The sequence below is a fragment of the Zonotrichia albicollis genome, chromosome 6 (assembly GCF_047830755.1).
Source record: "Zonotrichia albicollis isolate bZonAlb1 chromosome 6, bZonAlb1.hap1, whole genome shotgun sequence".
Classification (NCBI taxonomy): Eukaryota; Metazoa; Chordata; class Aves; order Passeriformes; family Passerellidae; genus Zonotrichia; species Zonotrichia albicollis.
This window is the reverse complement of record NC_133824.1, coordinates 51838070-51853973: the sequence shown is the minus strand read 5'-3', so window position 1 is coordinate 51853973 and position 15904 is coordinate 51838070. Positions and strand designations below refer to the sequence as shown.

At 40.7% G+C, this 15904-nt stretch overlaps 1 protein-coding gene across 1 annotated transcript; it reads right to left on the bottom strand.

Annotated features, from left to right (window-relative positions):
* Nucleotides 1–10293: 10293 nt before the first annotated feature.
* Nucleotides 10294–11301, bottom strand: FSHB (follicle stimulating hormone subunit beta). Its single transcript, XM_005492327.3, has 2 exons — nt 11143–11301; nt 10294–10594 (listed from the first exon to the last, which is right to left on the bottom strand). Exons 1-2 carry the CDS (start codon nt 11299–11301, stop codon nt 10358–10360), a joined length of 396 nt encoding a protein of 131 aa, XP_005492384.1. The 3' UTR covers nt 10294–10357.
* Nucleotides 11302–15904: the final 4603 nt, after the last annotated feature.

Genomic DNA, 15904 nt, shown 5'->3' with positions numbered 1-15904 from the left:
GAGAGTAATAATGCTTCCAGATAAGGTCGATGGGAATTAAAAGGAAAACTCCTTCCACTCCAAAATCAGATGACATTTCACTGTCTTTAATCAGTGATAGATTGCTAAGGTAAGATTCCTGTCTCCTGAAATAAAAGGAAATGAACTCCTTTCTGCCAGGGTCCAATTTTACAGTCAAAGATAACATCTGCACCATATGAAAGAGACCCTTGCCATCCCGAATTAAAGAGTAGCTGGTTCCATTTCATCTCTTCTCAATTTCCTGGAAGGGACATAGCCCAAAGGTGCTCTTAAATTACACTGGAGTTGAATACATTCTTAAAAAGATGATGGGAAGCCACCCATAAATGAGTTTTGAACTTTGATTCAAATAAGTGGTGTAGATCACTTGAAAGAATCACTCTCAAAGATATTGGCAAAATCAGATTTAATATAAATATGCAGAAGCAACACTGTTACCAAAGTTCAGTGAAGGGCTCACTCCATTACTTACTAGAGAGCAATGGAGAGGTGAGGCTCACAAAGGGAAATCTGCCTGGAATCAGTTCAGAATGATTTATTTCTAAGGCATTTATCAGCACTTAATCATTGACTAATTCAATATTTGCAAAACAATCCAGTAGGATTTATATGAGCTCAAGAGTAATTTTAACTGTGGAGCTGAGAGAAGGCAACATTTACTCTACACTGTTACAGACAGATGCAAAGGACTATGTGCAAAGTTGTTCAATTATGAAGTATGTTGGTTGCTTTTGCCTCATAGAGCAATGGGTTTAGCCTCCAGGGGGTGATGTCTTAACTTTTAGGTGTTATTATTTTCACATTCTGTGCTGCTTTAGTGGGTGGGTCTGGGCTTCACATTCAGGGATGGTGAGCTCTGTGCCCAGAGCAGGGAGACAAAACAATTCCTGCTCCAGCTGGGCACCAAGGACAAATGATCCCAATCTCAGCCCCAGAGCACAAACCCCGTGGGCTGCAGAGAGAAAAACAAGCAGGGTGGGAGTGCCTGGGCTAAAGCTGGAATGGGACAATGAACTGCAAGGTGCAAATGGAGCAGAACTGATCCCAGGGAGAGAGCCCGGGAGCGCTCCTGCATTTTGGGGCCATTTTGGTTCATCTTGGGTGCAGCCCTGGCTGGGCTCTGGTGCTGCCCAAGGTGGGTCCATGGAGGAGATGCTTTGAATCAATCCCTGCTTTATTCTGTAGCTCTGTCCAGCCCCTGCTCTAGGGCAGCCTGCACAAGGCATCAGAGGGGGGTATCAGCCCTGTTGTCTCCTTGTGTTGATGGTCCTCTGAGCATCCCAAATTTGAGGGCTGGCAAATTCTGGACACTCTCCCTTCAGAGGGAGATGCTGGCACAGCCTCCAGCAAAGCTCAGAGGGTGTTACAGGGCTGCTGCTCATGGTTTGCCAGTCCTTTGGCTTCAGTCCCCTGCCAGTCCCTGTCCTGGCTTTAATCTGAGGTGGCCATTACTGGGATTTTCCTCAGAAGTCCCGTCACATTAATATTGATTCACTGTGGCTGTAATTCTGGCAAATAATGTTTCAAGGCCTTGTTCTATTAGACAACAGAAGTTCCTTGGGCAATAGAACTTTCTGGGAACAGAAAGTTGATGAGCTCAAGGCAAATTAATTGCCCATAAACCATTAATCAAGGCTGAGGCCTAACAAGGATTCCTGAGAGTGTTGAGCAGCCTGAAGAAAGTGGAATGAGAGGAGATGCACCACCAAAAACCTAAATATAAAACCTTTGGTTTGCATTAATTCTTTGCCACTCTTAATGCTCCATAGGCAAATGACAATGGCTTCTTATGCTGAAAAGCCTGTTTGTGATTTAGAGTTGGTTTTATAAAATAACTCTGCATTTAGGAAGTCAAATGCGGGAATTCATACGAGTTAGATGGAATTTCAGAGCTGAATTCAGGCAACTCTTACTTGGACTGTGGCTTATTCTGCTACCAGGGACACATTTGTGTACTAAAGGCTAAATGAGATTTATGAAACCTGACTTGTGGAGATTTTAATTTAGATAACTAAAGCTGAGCTCCTGAAAGTACTGCTCACAATGAATTACATGTAATTTGTTTTGGAAACTCAAGTGTTCACCAGGAAAATCTGTCTGGCCTTGGTTTCGCAATGAATTTTACCTTAGTGGAGGTGCCACATAGAGGACATTCTCATTCAGGGGAAAAAAAAAACATTATTGGAAATCAAAACATTGAGCTCAATAAACACTTAAAGCTGACTGAGTTGAAGAGGTAAAAAGAGAAATAGTGTTTTGTTCTACATTGAAAGCAACCTTTGTTGAGTGCATTACTCACATGTTCAATTATGAGTTCACAATATCAATTTAATTCTATGTTTTTATGATTTTTGATCAAACAATAGTAAAATAGACTCAGTTTTGTGCTCAGTTAAAGCAACATTTAAAAATACCAGTGACAGCATTTTATAGACTTGACTGTACCTTTTTTTGAGTGGGAGGGACTTACTCATATAACAGATTTTTTTCCGAAGAGAACCAGAGTTGTTGGTGGTTCAGAAGGTATTTCTGCTACCTTCTTCACTGCAGAAAATGAGGATTTCATAATTATGTGGTGTAATTTTGTTGTATGTCCATCAGCTTAGGCTTTCTGAAAAGGATACATGCTGTTGTGCAATTAGGTGCAAGGTATTTTCAAAAACATCCACTCACCATCTTAAGCAGAAGATGACTGATGATTGTTCCTGGTACTGAGTGCCACTGCCATTTATCAATTGCTGACAACTTGAATTTCCAGCTTATTTGTGGCATTATGAGCTCTTAAAAGTGAGAATGTGTCCCATTAACATTAGTGCAAAACTACTGGATAGATGCATATAGGTAAATTCCACCTGCAGACTTGAGAAATGCTGTGCATGCAGCTGGGAAAAGCAGGCAGGATTTAGGTGCTTGCAGTGTGAAAAGAATGAGAAGAGAATTCAAAACTGATCAGAGTTACTCTTCAGATGACTTCATGTGAAGCAGATGGGAGTTGTTGGCAATGCCATGGTCAAAAAATGCAAGAATGCCTCTCTTTCTGCTGGTCAGGAGCCAGAAAATGTGATAGAAAAAGGAAAGCAGCTGGTTTATTAAAACTTAGAAATAGAAATTTAAAATACCTCAGTAAGGTGTTTGGCTTGGGGGGTTTTTTGTTGGTTGGTTTGGGGTTCATTTTGTTGATTTTGGTTTAGGGGGGTTTGCTTGGTTTTGGGATTTATTTGGTTTTGTTTTGGGGTTTGTTTGGGGTTGTGTTTGTTTTTTGTTTTTGAGGTTTTTTGGTTTTGCTTTTTGAGGGTTTTGGGGGTGGTTGTGTTTTGGGGGTGGTTGTGTTTTGTTGTTGGGTTTTTTAGGGTTTTTTGTTTGGTTTTTTGGATTTCCTTTTTTGTTGCCATTGAACAGAAGTCTTAAAGGGATTTACACAGCCTGAAATCTTGAGCGTGAGTTAAGGCAGTGAAAGGACAGTGAGATTTAGCTGACTGGTGCAGTGCAGTAATATTATTAATTTAAAATTGTGTTTTCATGTTGTTTTGCTGGAGTGAGAAGCTGGGAGGCCCTGCAATCTGTTATCCATGCCATATCCTTGGGCAGGCCGCTCTTCCTGCTTGGAAGGCAATGGGTTGTAAGTCAAAAGCAGAGTTGCTTGTTTCTTTCAGACGACTGAGTTCTAAAGAGGAGATCCTTTTTTTGTGTTATCAGTATTACCTAGTTAGAGGTGGGGGAAATAACCTGAAATAAGATGGCAGAAATTAAGGTAAGGGTGACATTAAAGGGAATTTTTCTAATTTGAGCTCTGACACTATTCCAGTCTTCAAAGTGTTTGTGAATATTTAATGGTTCAGATATCTACTGGAAGGATGCAGACTGAATTATTTAAGGAGATCACAAGCCCTTGAATATTTAGCCCTTGAAGCACTGAAATTCATATTTAGGGGTTACTAATTATGATATAATGTTCATTTCAAGAATTCCTCTTGTTCTATTTTTTAAATTAATTTTATTATTAAAGCAACACAGTGCAAGCAAAATTAAATGGCTGTCCTAATCTTAAAATAAAACCATGTTAAATAGATGGAAATAAATATTCTTTGAGTGCTTCCCATGAGTCTGTAATACCACTACAGACAAACGCACTTTGTATTAATTACAGTGCTTGTTTTTAGGGGTGATGTGGGGCTGTACTGAATATTTGTCCAAGTACCACAGCTTCATTATCTCTATGAATTTATTAGCTGGATATTGGAATTTGACAAGGGGATTTCCACACTCTGCTTAGAGAAATGCTCAATGAAATGGCAGCCCACGTGTTGTACTTGCTGAATAACAAATGCTGACTAACCAGACAGTGATTTGGTTGAGCTTTTACATTGTCCCTGAACTAAGCATCACAGTGTAAAGGGGTTTTGAGTTCCAGACATAATAATCCAAGTATATGATACATCAAGATACTTGTAGATCAGGATCTGCTTGTCTTAAGGCTAGATTGTGTAAACAAAGCCAGGGAGGTGAAGTTTGTGTCTGTTCACACCCACGGTGCAGATCAGTCTCCCATCTAAGGCATTAGCTCACTTCAGAATTCTCATCAAGATCAAGGTATTTCTCCAAAATGAGAAATCATTTAGGAAAAAAATATTAATTTATTTGGCCAGAGCCATGCTGGGCAGGGCTTTGGAGCTGGGAGTAGGGTTAGCTTCAAGCTGGCTGTGTTATTTCTAGATCACTGGGCTGCATGAGGTGCATACCCCAATTTGTGTTACCTAGATATTGGTGATTCCAAACTCCTGTCTGGGGCATAGACCTTGTCCGTAACCCATTGCTTCACTGTGACATAAATTTTGAGAGTGTCTGATCCAAAAATCTTCTTTCTACCTCCTGAAGGTTTTTCTTTGTGATCATGTTATTTTGACTGGGATTGTCCACAGCATTCACAAAAGCATCAAGTCTTGCCAGTATTGTGTAATGAAAGAAGGAGGCTATGACAGAGAGGATGACTTTTGAATGAAAATTTAAATGTAAACACATGAAGGAAAAGTTGGTTGGTTAAATTTTTCAAAAGTTTGTCTGCAAGCCATTGGATAATGCTAGATTAAGTTATATGTCTTGAATATTGTCATTTTAAGAATAGTTTAGGGCTTGGACTGAATAATACATCTGTCTCTAGCATTATTTAATGAATGCATGTGCAGCTGATGCAATCCAAACATATTAGCTCCATAATTAGGTTTATTTCTCACACAGAACAATGTTTACATATAATATCTGTTTCACACAGAATAGCACAGTGCCAGAAGTACATCTGACCCACCTGCCACATTTTTTCAGTGAATTCAGAGCTCTGATGGTTACTGGCTGTGAAGCACAGGGAGTTAATGCTTTGCCTTCCCACCTACACAGAATGCTGCGCTGACATTTGGTTCCTTGGGAGGGTGTCCTTTCTCCAGAGTCTGGTTTGCTCTATTTCCCAGACTGTAGCCTTGTGAGCTGCTGTAATGTCTATCAGCATAAGTCCTGCTGACAGACCAAGGCTCTGAGAGCCCACGTTAATAACATAAATTGAAGAGAAACCCAGAAAAATTTCATAGATCGCATTGCCTGAGCGGAGGGGAGCCACTTATCTCAAGGCTGCCCTCTCCAAATGAATTTTTCAGATTTGCTGTTTAGCTGGTTTTTTTTTCAGGTTTTTTGGTAGTTTCAACTAAGATTCCAGATGTAATTTTTAAATGAAAAGGAAATATGTGGCTAAATATTGCACATTGACAAAACTGAATGGCCTTGCTGAGCTGGGAGGGTGGAAGAGGAGTATGGCATGTGAGCACCAGGCTGAAGTGCCTTTCCCCTTGCCATTTAAATAGTCCCAATTAATGCAGCCCCAAGGCAACAGTGCTGCTGAGTCTCCTTTTGACCAGACTTCTGGTCAAAAGCATTCCTGTTTTCCACCATTTGTCATTACCTCTGCTTCAGGCTGGATTTGTCTGAGGATTTGTGAGTGGCTGGTGAATTCTTATTCATCAGCTGGGTTTATATAGGGAGAGGACATTTATGTTTCTTGCTTGTGGTAAAAAATGAAGTCTGATGAAATAAGCAAAAACCACAAAATAAGCAAAAGAAAGGAGCAAAAATAAGCAAAAAAATAGAGACCTGTATATTGCACTGTATATTGCACTGTATATTGCACTGTATATTGCACTGTATATTGCACTGTATATTGCACTGTATATTGCACTGTATATTGCACTGTATTTATTTGAAAATATCTATAGTATAATGTGTATATATAATATATATATATTTAATATGTATATTATATATAATATAAATTAAAAAAGCAAATGCAAGCCTGTTTTAAGCCTGGAGGAATGACTTATTTAGGCTGGGAATAGCAGCTGAGCACTGACACGAGCTTGCTGATGCTAATTACATCAATGCTTTATTAATGCCCTCAAGGTGAGGAATGTGAACCAGTAAAACCAGGCTGTGCTTTGCACACCAAAAGGCACTAAAAGGGATTAGCTGGTCATTTCCCTGGGAGGGCTCTGGATGCTGCTGCACTCTGTGTTCCCACCCTGACATCTGGAGGGCTCCCAGTAGAGCCCCCCTAAGATCAAGGTCAGGCTGTGTGCACAAGGAGTGACAGAGAACATTAATTTGCCCCCAGATGAACACTCTCCCTGCACTTTAACCACACATCTGGGCATTTGTTCATTGCAGCACAGAGAATCCTGCATTCAGTGGCCCTCAGTCCAACACTGTGCATTGCCTCTGCGCTGTTTGCCTTTACCAGGAGGTATAAATTCAAGTTTTCCAAGTTTGCTTCTTCCAGGCTTGTGCAAGAAAAGAGATAGTTTTGCTTAAATACAAGTAAATCAGTCCATTTTAATTTTTACTGCTCCTAACATTAGATTTTGCAGGCTGGTGCCTGAAGTCTGGCATATTCCAAGGTCTCTTTGTAGAGCCTGACATTAAAAATGGAATTAATATGTAGTTGTGGAAAAGTTTACTGTTGGCAGAGTGGTTCTGTTCATGTTAGAAAATATTTTGCCATTTGATTTCAATGAAATGTGTTAGCTCATGGTAAGAGTTCTTCAAAATCTACTTCTAACTGTATTAGAAACATTCCTAAAAGCATATCCACCAATTTGCTTCTTTGAGTAGCATGTCATACTGAAGCTTCCACCTTTTGACAGAGTTCTCATTTATTTGTCTTGACAGACCTAGACAACAAGCACAGAAATGACCTCTGAAATGTTTTTCTTAAATAATAAAAAGCAGATTTGGATGCCATCTGTACTGATATTCATGGCTCGTGTGTGCCTTCAATAAAGCTTTGCAGCTTAATGAAATTTTTGGGCATTCAATGGAAATTGAACTTTTAAAAAGGTAAAGTTTGTCTTAGAAACTATCAAATGTGGGCTAAGATATCGTCAAGTCTGACCAGCCGTGTTTAAGAGGTTCTGGATAGTTTTGTTTGCAAAAGGAAAATGTGTGGTGCATTTGTATGATGGCTCAAATGAGACCTGTAGGATTTTTAGTTTTGCTTTTTTGAGTAGCATGTTGTACTGAGGCTTTCACCTTTTGACAGAGTTCCCATTTATTTATCTTGACAGATCTAGACAAGCATAAAAATTACATCTTAAATGTTTTTCTTAAATCATAAAAAGCAGATTTGGATGCCATCTGTACTGATAGTCATGGCTCATGTGTGCCTTCACTAAAGCCTTGCAGAAACACTGATGTAAAAGTAAGTTTAATGAAATTATTGGGCATTCAATGCAAATTGAGCTTTTTAAAGGTACATTCTGACTTACAAAGTATCAAATGTAGGCTAAGATATCTTCAAGTCTGATCAGCCTTCTTTAAAAGGTTCTGAATAGTTTTGTTTGCAAAAGGAAACTGTGTGATGCATTTGTGTGCTGGATGAAATGAGACCTGTAGGATTTTTGCTTTTGCGTGCAATCTGATTTGTGGCAGATGTGGACACAGCTATGGACAGGTTCTAATCTCTATAATCTAAATAAAATATTAATGATTATCATTATTGGTATTCACACTACTCTTATATTGCAACTATGTAATATTTCATGATCATATTACTGGATCAGGCTGAACTATTTGATGTGTCTTATTTGATGTGATTTGGTCATATAATCCAGACATGGCTCTGCTGCTGGTGCTGGTTACGTGGGAAAAAAATTATGAGGGGAAGAAAAAGCAATGCAATTTTTAAAGCACAACTAGGTTGGCAGGTGGACTCTTAAGTTTTAAAACTGGCTTATTAAGACTCATAACAGAAGTGGAATAAAATTATTTTTATTGTTTGAAAATACACAAGAGACAATACAGATCTATTTTGAAAACATACTTTTTTAAAAGATATCTTTTTTACTACAAGCTATTTTGTTTTGCAATTGTAATTAACAATTCTCTCATTTAAAATGGAATAATTGCTGATATTATTATGCTTAGTTTTAACTGAAATGAGTGAGATCCAATGTGATTTATCCAGTACTTGGCCACTTTTAAAGCTTCACTAGACCAAAGAAAATGTCCGTGCACATGAATCTTAGAAATAAAATCAAGAGAATGAAAACCCTTTAGTAAAAAAGCTAAGTTAAAATACTTGTTATCTATTACAAGACAGATTCAGAGTGACAGGCAAATCCTCCTTGAATAAACACATCTGCAGGGCTCTCCAGAGCAGAGCTGCCAGGTAACTCCTGCCCTGCCCTGCCCGGTGCTGAATGAGCTCTGCCTGGCATTCCCGACAGGTTCCAGGTGTTTGGAGCCCTGTGGTGCTCACTGACACCTGACACTCACACCCTTCCTTCTCCCAGCTCATTGCACTGGCTGGCTGCAGCTTTCAGGAGATTTGCTGGTGCCTGCTCTGAATCTTCCATCACTTGTTCTGCTCTCTTTGGGCACAGAGAGCTGACTGCTCTTCCCTGTATGACAGTCTTCAAGCACATGGAATGTTCTGCTGATACTCTCCCAAAGTGTTCCCTCCCCTGAGCAACACAACCACATTTATTTAAATCATCTTTTTTCTCCTAAGATTTTTTTTTTCCCATTTTCACTCTCCTTGTGTGAGTTTTCTCTGGTTTTTCAATGCTTTCTGAAGTCCTGTCAGACAGAAGCACTCAGTGCGGAGCTGAGTGCTGGAGGTAGCTTGTGTCTTGTGGGCTCTGCTCTTGCACCCCACTTTCCTGCAGCTCTGGGGTGCTGCTGGATGCTGCTGGCACCACCAAGCCTGCAGTGCCAGGCTGCTGCACAATCCACTGTTTCCATCCTGTGCCTGTGCTGGGGATGTTTCTGGTGAAGAATTTTCATTTTCCCCCGAGGATCTCATTCTGTAGGCTTCATATAATTTTCTCAACAACATGAGGTAATTTCCCATGCTGCTTCAGTCAGTCCTCCAGCTCACTTCCAGACCCAACTTCATCCTGCTATTTGCAGAGTTGGGTTGCTGCAGGGCTCTGTGAATTTCCATTCTCTGAAGAATTCACTGTGAATGGCTCTCAAGGCACATGAGTACCCCATGTCTGCACTGTGCTGGGGTCAGGTGCCTCTGGATCCATCCCTAAACGGTTTTTGAGACTCCTGTGTTAAATAATGCTACACATTTCTCTTTGTTGCATCCTGCACTCAGGTGAGAACAGAGAGCTGATGATGTCTTCAAGTTAGCCAGGTTTGAAGCAGAGTTCACGTTACTTGTGTTGCAGTGAGGCTGAGCTAACAAGCCTTACTGAGAAAGTACAAGAATTCAGGTGGCATTCAACGTTTGAACATAGATTTTTTTGGCTCTTAAATATGCATGCTGTTGTCAGCAGAGCATGATGACTATATGAAACACAATGCAAAGAAAAATGAGTCAGGATCTCAACTGAGGGAGGTTTACAGTCCAGCTAGCAGAAGCACAACCAGCAGCAAGGCTTTGAAAAATAAGTGTGCTCTTAGGAGAGATGAAAAGCAGGAGATTTCAAAGACTGGAAACCTGGGAAGTACAAAATAGCATAGAGTAATCCCTGTGAACCAGGCAATGGAAGTACAAGAATATAAATAACAAAGTTGTGATAAAGAGTGGGGGAAAGGCAGAAGAGATTGGAAGCAGCATTTTTGATAGACCTATGGAAATGATTTTAAGGCAAATGATAGGTTAAGTAAGGAAGGCATGAAGAGCAGTTTAGTCAGTAGCTCTTCATTTTTGGCCTTAAAAATCTTTGTTTCAGTCTTGGCAGTTTATAAATACACCTAACCTGTTACTTTCCACTGAAACCCGAACCGAAGGTGAGGACCTTCACCTAGCAGGGAACACTCAGAGCCAAACTGCTGTCCCCAGTGCCCCTCACTGGCTGCTTCCATTCTGGCTGAAGGAGCAGTAGGCTGGCCCCAGTCCCCTGACAGTGCAGTCGGTGGTGTCAGTGTCACAGCTGTCACAGTGGCACTCTGTGGCCACTGGGTATGAGTAGAAAGCTTCAGGGTGGTCACCGCAGCCAGGGATCTTCACTGTTTCATACACAACCTCCTTGAAGGTGCAGGTCTGCTGAGCAGTTGATACTGGAGGGTATTTATATACTGGATCCTGAAATGAGAAGGAAAGTAAGAGTTTTAAAATTTGTTGTGGGGTAGGTTTCAGAGTTTTTATGAAATGGGAAAATGCCGCTGAGATCCAAAGCATTTGGGTCTGACTCATCTAAATTCATTTAGACCTTTAAATTTCCCCTTTCAGGAGGACTGAAACAGCAAATTTGTGTCATCCCATCACCAGACAATCTTTCAGGTCAATTGCTTGAGTGTAAATTATTTGAAAGGGCAGAGGAGTCTACATAGGAATGGCTGCTTTATTGTATCTGCTTGTAAGCACAAATTGAGCACAAAGCAGAGATGCAGACTGTAATTCTTCTAACTGTGGTCATACACTATGCACATAATATATGCAGCCAGTTAATTAACTGAATTTTGTGATAGTATTTCACCCTTCTGTCTGTGCATCTATTCTTGTGTTGCTCAGTTATTCAGCCTGTTTTTCACAAGGCTCGTCCTGTCTGCGTTTGCTACGGACTGCAGGAATGGGGTATCCACCCATTACTTGAAATATTCAATTCTGGGGCATGAAATGAAGAGTCTCACCCTGGTGAAGCAGTATCCTGAGCACCACGTGGCATTCACTGTGATACAGAATTCACATTCTTCTCTTTCCACAGCAATGGTGATGTTGGTGAGCTGGCAGCTGTTGCAGCAAATTGCTTTCCAGCAAAGGAGCAGCACGTAGCAGTTGAGTGTCTTCATCCTGTCTGTAAAGCAAAAAGTAGAGCTCAGCTGGAGCAAAATGTATAGTTATTTCCAATAGTTAGAGAAGCAGGGAGAAATTGAGTCTCTGCTTTGTCCCCAAGTGGCTCTATAGCAGCAAGAGTTCAGAATCATCAGTGAGAAGAGAGACATGAGATGGATCTTCCTTATATTTACTGATCAAGGAGTTTGGTTTTCCTAAGCAATGGAAATGGCATGGCAGCAATCTCTGCAGAGTGGTAATAATAACAGAATACCATACCACTTCCAATGAAATATTTATCTAAGTTTCTGGAGAGAGAATTTATCCTGTCTGTAAGGACAAAGAAAAAGAAGCAAGAGAGAGAAAAAGCCAAGTATAATGTATTTTTCAGAAGCAATTAATTACTTTAAGAGTTTGCAATATGAAAAAAAAATATTTCTCCATCATGATCTGATGCAAACTTACCTGTATTCTACTTGCCTTCCTAGAAGCACCAGCTGTAGTGAGAAACAAGCTCCTGTGCTTTCCTTTTATACTGAATTGGGTGTAATTTATACCTTGAGGATTTGCAGTGTCTTAATGCAGCAAGCATTAGTTTGGGACTTGGTGAAAGAGGATTAATGTTCAGCCAGACAGGGAGATTAAGCCTTGCTGAGAGGAAAGAAGAAAAGCCAAACACACTCAGGAAGGGATGGTGAAGGTTACTGTCACAGTGTCTCTCTCCACATGTCACTGGGTTTGATTCTGTGGCATTTAGAAATAGCTGAGCCATTTCACAGTCTGAAAAAAGGTTGAGAAGCCTATTTTTGGAAATGCAATGTTCAGTCATGTGTTTAAACTGCTCTGTCAGCCCCCAGAGTGATGGCTTGGGGTGCAAGCTGGTCCTCTGGCAGTGGAAGACCCCTCACAGTGGGGACACTGCTGTGGTGTTTCTTAGCTATAATTATTTTCTTGGTTTTTTTTCAGAGGAATTTTCAATTTTAATTGGTTTTCTCTGAGTAAGGTCTTACCCAGTGAGCTGCATATGTATTCATTGATGCAGTAAAACTAGGGATGTGAATTTTGTCAAACCATGAACTCTCTTTTCTTTGCCATTCTTTTCTGGCCCAGTATATAGTTCCTGTCATGATCACGTTTTCAACTTATGTGAGGGATATTTGTGTTGTGGAAAGGGACTTTTAGGATGTCAGAATTAGGCTCCAGATTTGTGTTTTTGTGTCTGTGATCTCAGATGAAATATTATCATGTTCCAGGGAAAATTCCAATATTTTTAGCTGACAAACATGCAAACCCAGCTTGAATGAATTCCTTGGTTTTCCATGGGAATAAAAGAGTCTGTGGATAGTGTTTGGGTATTTCCTGCACTCACAAGTTAGGGATGTGTGGCTCTTCACCAGAATAAGGGCAGAGAAAGGTCTCTGAGCTTCACACGCCACTTTTGGGGGGATGACTCACAGCAGCACTGTATTTACTATTACCGGCCCAGAACAGCCAGTCTTGCTTTGTTATGACTGTTCTGTTATGGTCAGTCTGACTTTTACAGAAATCCATCCCTGAAAGAAAACTAGACAAGGACATAGAGTTTTAAAAGCATTTTATCATGCAAATAAGTTCTCCCTGGACTATTAGGCTCCTGCAGATGGGGTATTTTTCCAAGTGGCTTTTACAAATGAGCTCTTTAAGTGTGTCATACCTGGCTGGGGTCCTGCAGACTGCCCATCTGTTCCACTTTCCCTGCAGTACCTGCATTGGGAAATGAGTTTTGCATCTCACCAAAGTTAGAAAGTGAGCTGGAAATTTTCCCTGGGTCTCCCCTGTAATAAAATCTTTGTTTGGATAAGACAGTTCACTGAAATCTATAAAGAAGTAAAAAAAAAAAAAAAAATTAGGCCTATTTCTCTGAATGAATATAAACCCTGTGACTGTTTGATAATGGGCTTTTTGTGTCATTTAGTGTCAACACAGTCCATCTTCTCAGGGGAGGTTCTCAGTTGCTGCAAATCTCTAATTCCAGAGAGGTCAGACAAAAGCTGATTACTTTTGTTGTATCCCGCTGAGGATCTGGTCTTTTCTAATCACTAATTTATCCAAGTTAAATAAGACAAAATAAGTTTTGTTTGCAGAGGGCAGTACAGAAAATATCTGATCTGTTTCATGTTTTGAAGAAGTTACACGCTTTGACTAAAGCATGGTTTGACAAACAGAGCAAGTTGAGCCCCTGCCATGCTGTATCTTCAGTGCCCCAGCTCTCAGCCTCCTCACTTGTGGGAGCACAATTTAGGGAAATTGTTCTATTCAAAGGAAAACTGACCTTACAGCACTGTTGTAGATCCACATTTGTCAGTGAGACCAGGAGGTGTGGCAGTGTAATTGATGGGATTGATGGGAGAGTATGAGTGAGGGGTGGGATGAGCAGAAAGTCTTCTCCTGAAGAGTTCATGGAGTTCATAAACACAGTGCAAACACTTTAATGGAAGGTTTGTCCTGATTTCAAGGGAGCAGATGATGGCCAAGACTTGTGCACTCTGCTGGAGGGAGTGCAGGAGTTTGGGAAATGCTGTCAAGGGAAATCCTCCATGTGAGCAGGGGGCTGGTTCATCAAACTCAGGTGCTGCTGGGGTAAAATACAAACACACCAGTGTCATCTCGGTTTTTTTTAAGATTTTCTAAGCCTCCTGATGTTTGCATTCTTGTAGCAAACTTTCTCACACACTTTCTGTTAATAACTTAGTGTTTAACAATTTTTTATGGGGGAGAAGTTTGGTGGACTGTTGGTTTGTCCAGTGTCATTGGAGAGGTGGCACTGTCACCCTCCATTCCCCTGCCACTTTTGGGAATCTATAAATGTTGGAGTCAGAATCAAGCATCCCTTTTTTTCCTTCACCTTGAGAGCAGCAGTGTGAGTGTGTTGAGTTGTTTTGTGTGCTAGAGTGACATCCCTGTGGCAGTCACAGAGGACAGCAGGTTCACATGGCTCTGTGATGCCTTAGTGGCTATTTGGGGACATGAAATGCTTCTGGTGTTGCTGCTTTTTTAGTGTTCTGTGGCTCCTTCCCTTGGACTGTTTGCTGCTGTAACCTAGCAAGCCATTGTCACCGCTGCTGTCACAAGGGATCTTTTGCTTTGTTTTTTAAATCACTTCAAATACAAGTGCTGGGACACATTTTGCTCTTATTTTCTTTCTATCAGCAAATGCTTGTCTTCTTCTGCTTGTGGTTAGTTTATTTCTTTGTTTTGGGGTATTTTGTGCGTGTGTGTGATCTTTTTTTTTTGTTTGAGTTTTTTCCTTGCAAAAGCATCTAATACAGAACTGAAAGCTTTTATCTTCTTTATACATTCTAAAAAAAATGGAATTTCTTTCTTCACGTGTGGTGATGCTAGGACTATGCAGGCTGTTGCTACAAGTTTTAAGTGTGTGTTGCTTAAAAGAAGGTGGTTTAGATATCTAAGAGAACTTCAGCATCTGTCCAAGTGGTATTGGAAGGTTATAGGTGTGCAACACACCCACCACAAGTAATAAATCTCACTCTGTCCTGACAGAAGATGTATTCAACCTTCTAGTGGGTTAAAACCATGTTTGGTATAATATACCTGTGACTATTCCTGCTGCAGCCTAGCTTTAGCTTCTAATGTAACCTTAAATGCTTACATGTTAAACTTAAAGGGGTCTGGGGGTGTGGTTTGAAGTTTCTTATGTTCATAGTCGTGATTACATGTTTTAGCTCTTGATAAATAGATATGTTACAGAGGATAACAGCTTCTGCATCTGGTTTGCATTGGAAGTGTCTCAAGGCATGTCCAAGGTGCTTAAATCGGTGGCTTAATTCACTTTGTGTCGTTGCAGCCCATGAAGATGTGGAACAGTGCCTTTGCCAGGTTTCTTTTCCAAGCCCTCTTCCTCTCCCCTCTCTGTGCTTGCCCAAATGTTTTCCTGCACAGCCCCAGATTTACCTTGAGCTTTGCTGCTGCTCCCCAGTGACGGAATAAATGGATATCCTTGAAGCACCAAGCTTACAAATTGCTTCTGTGCTGCAGCCTGAGCTCCCTCTGTGGTATTGGAATTTCAGAGCACAGTGCTGAATAAGTGGACTGGAGTTTTGGTTTTCCCTTTTGTTGCTTGCTGCTGGTGGGAGATGTCTTCTGCCACTGCTTTACCTCTCCCTGTGCCTTTGGGGTTTGCTGTGACCCTTATTAAATTCACACTGCCTTCAGTGGTGGGGCTGGGCACTGTTGGTCAATACAATTTTTACTGATGTTGTTTTAGTCTGGCAGCACTAATGAAGCAGAACTGTGAAGTAGGTCGGGCCTGCTGAGTACACAGATAGCTGAAACTAATTAGTGTCAGCTAAAGACTTAATCATTAATGATGAATTTGTGTATGCATTCATATGGAAGCAGAATATTTGATCCTCAGGAAACTAAAGAAAATGCCAGAATGGATTGAGTGTGCTTTTAGTAGCACAGGGTTTTAGAAATCTCTGGAGATATAAGTTCCTATTCCTTGGGACTGAGGTTATATATCCCATATTTTCAAATACCTACACAGGCTGTTAGTCTTTCTAAGCCGTGTGGAAATCCGGCTTGCAGACAAGAGCAGCAGAAATGAAAGATTCTGAGAAT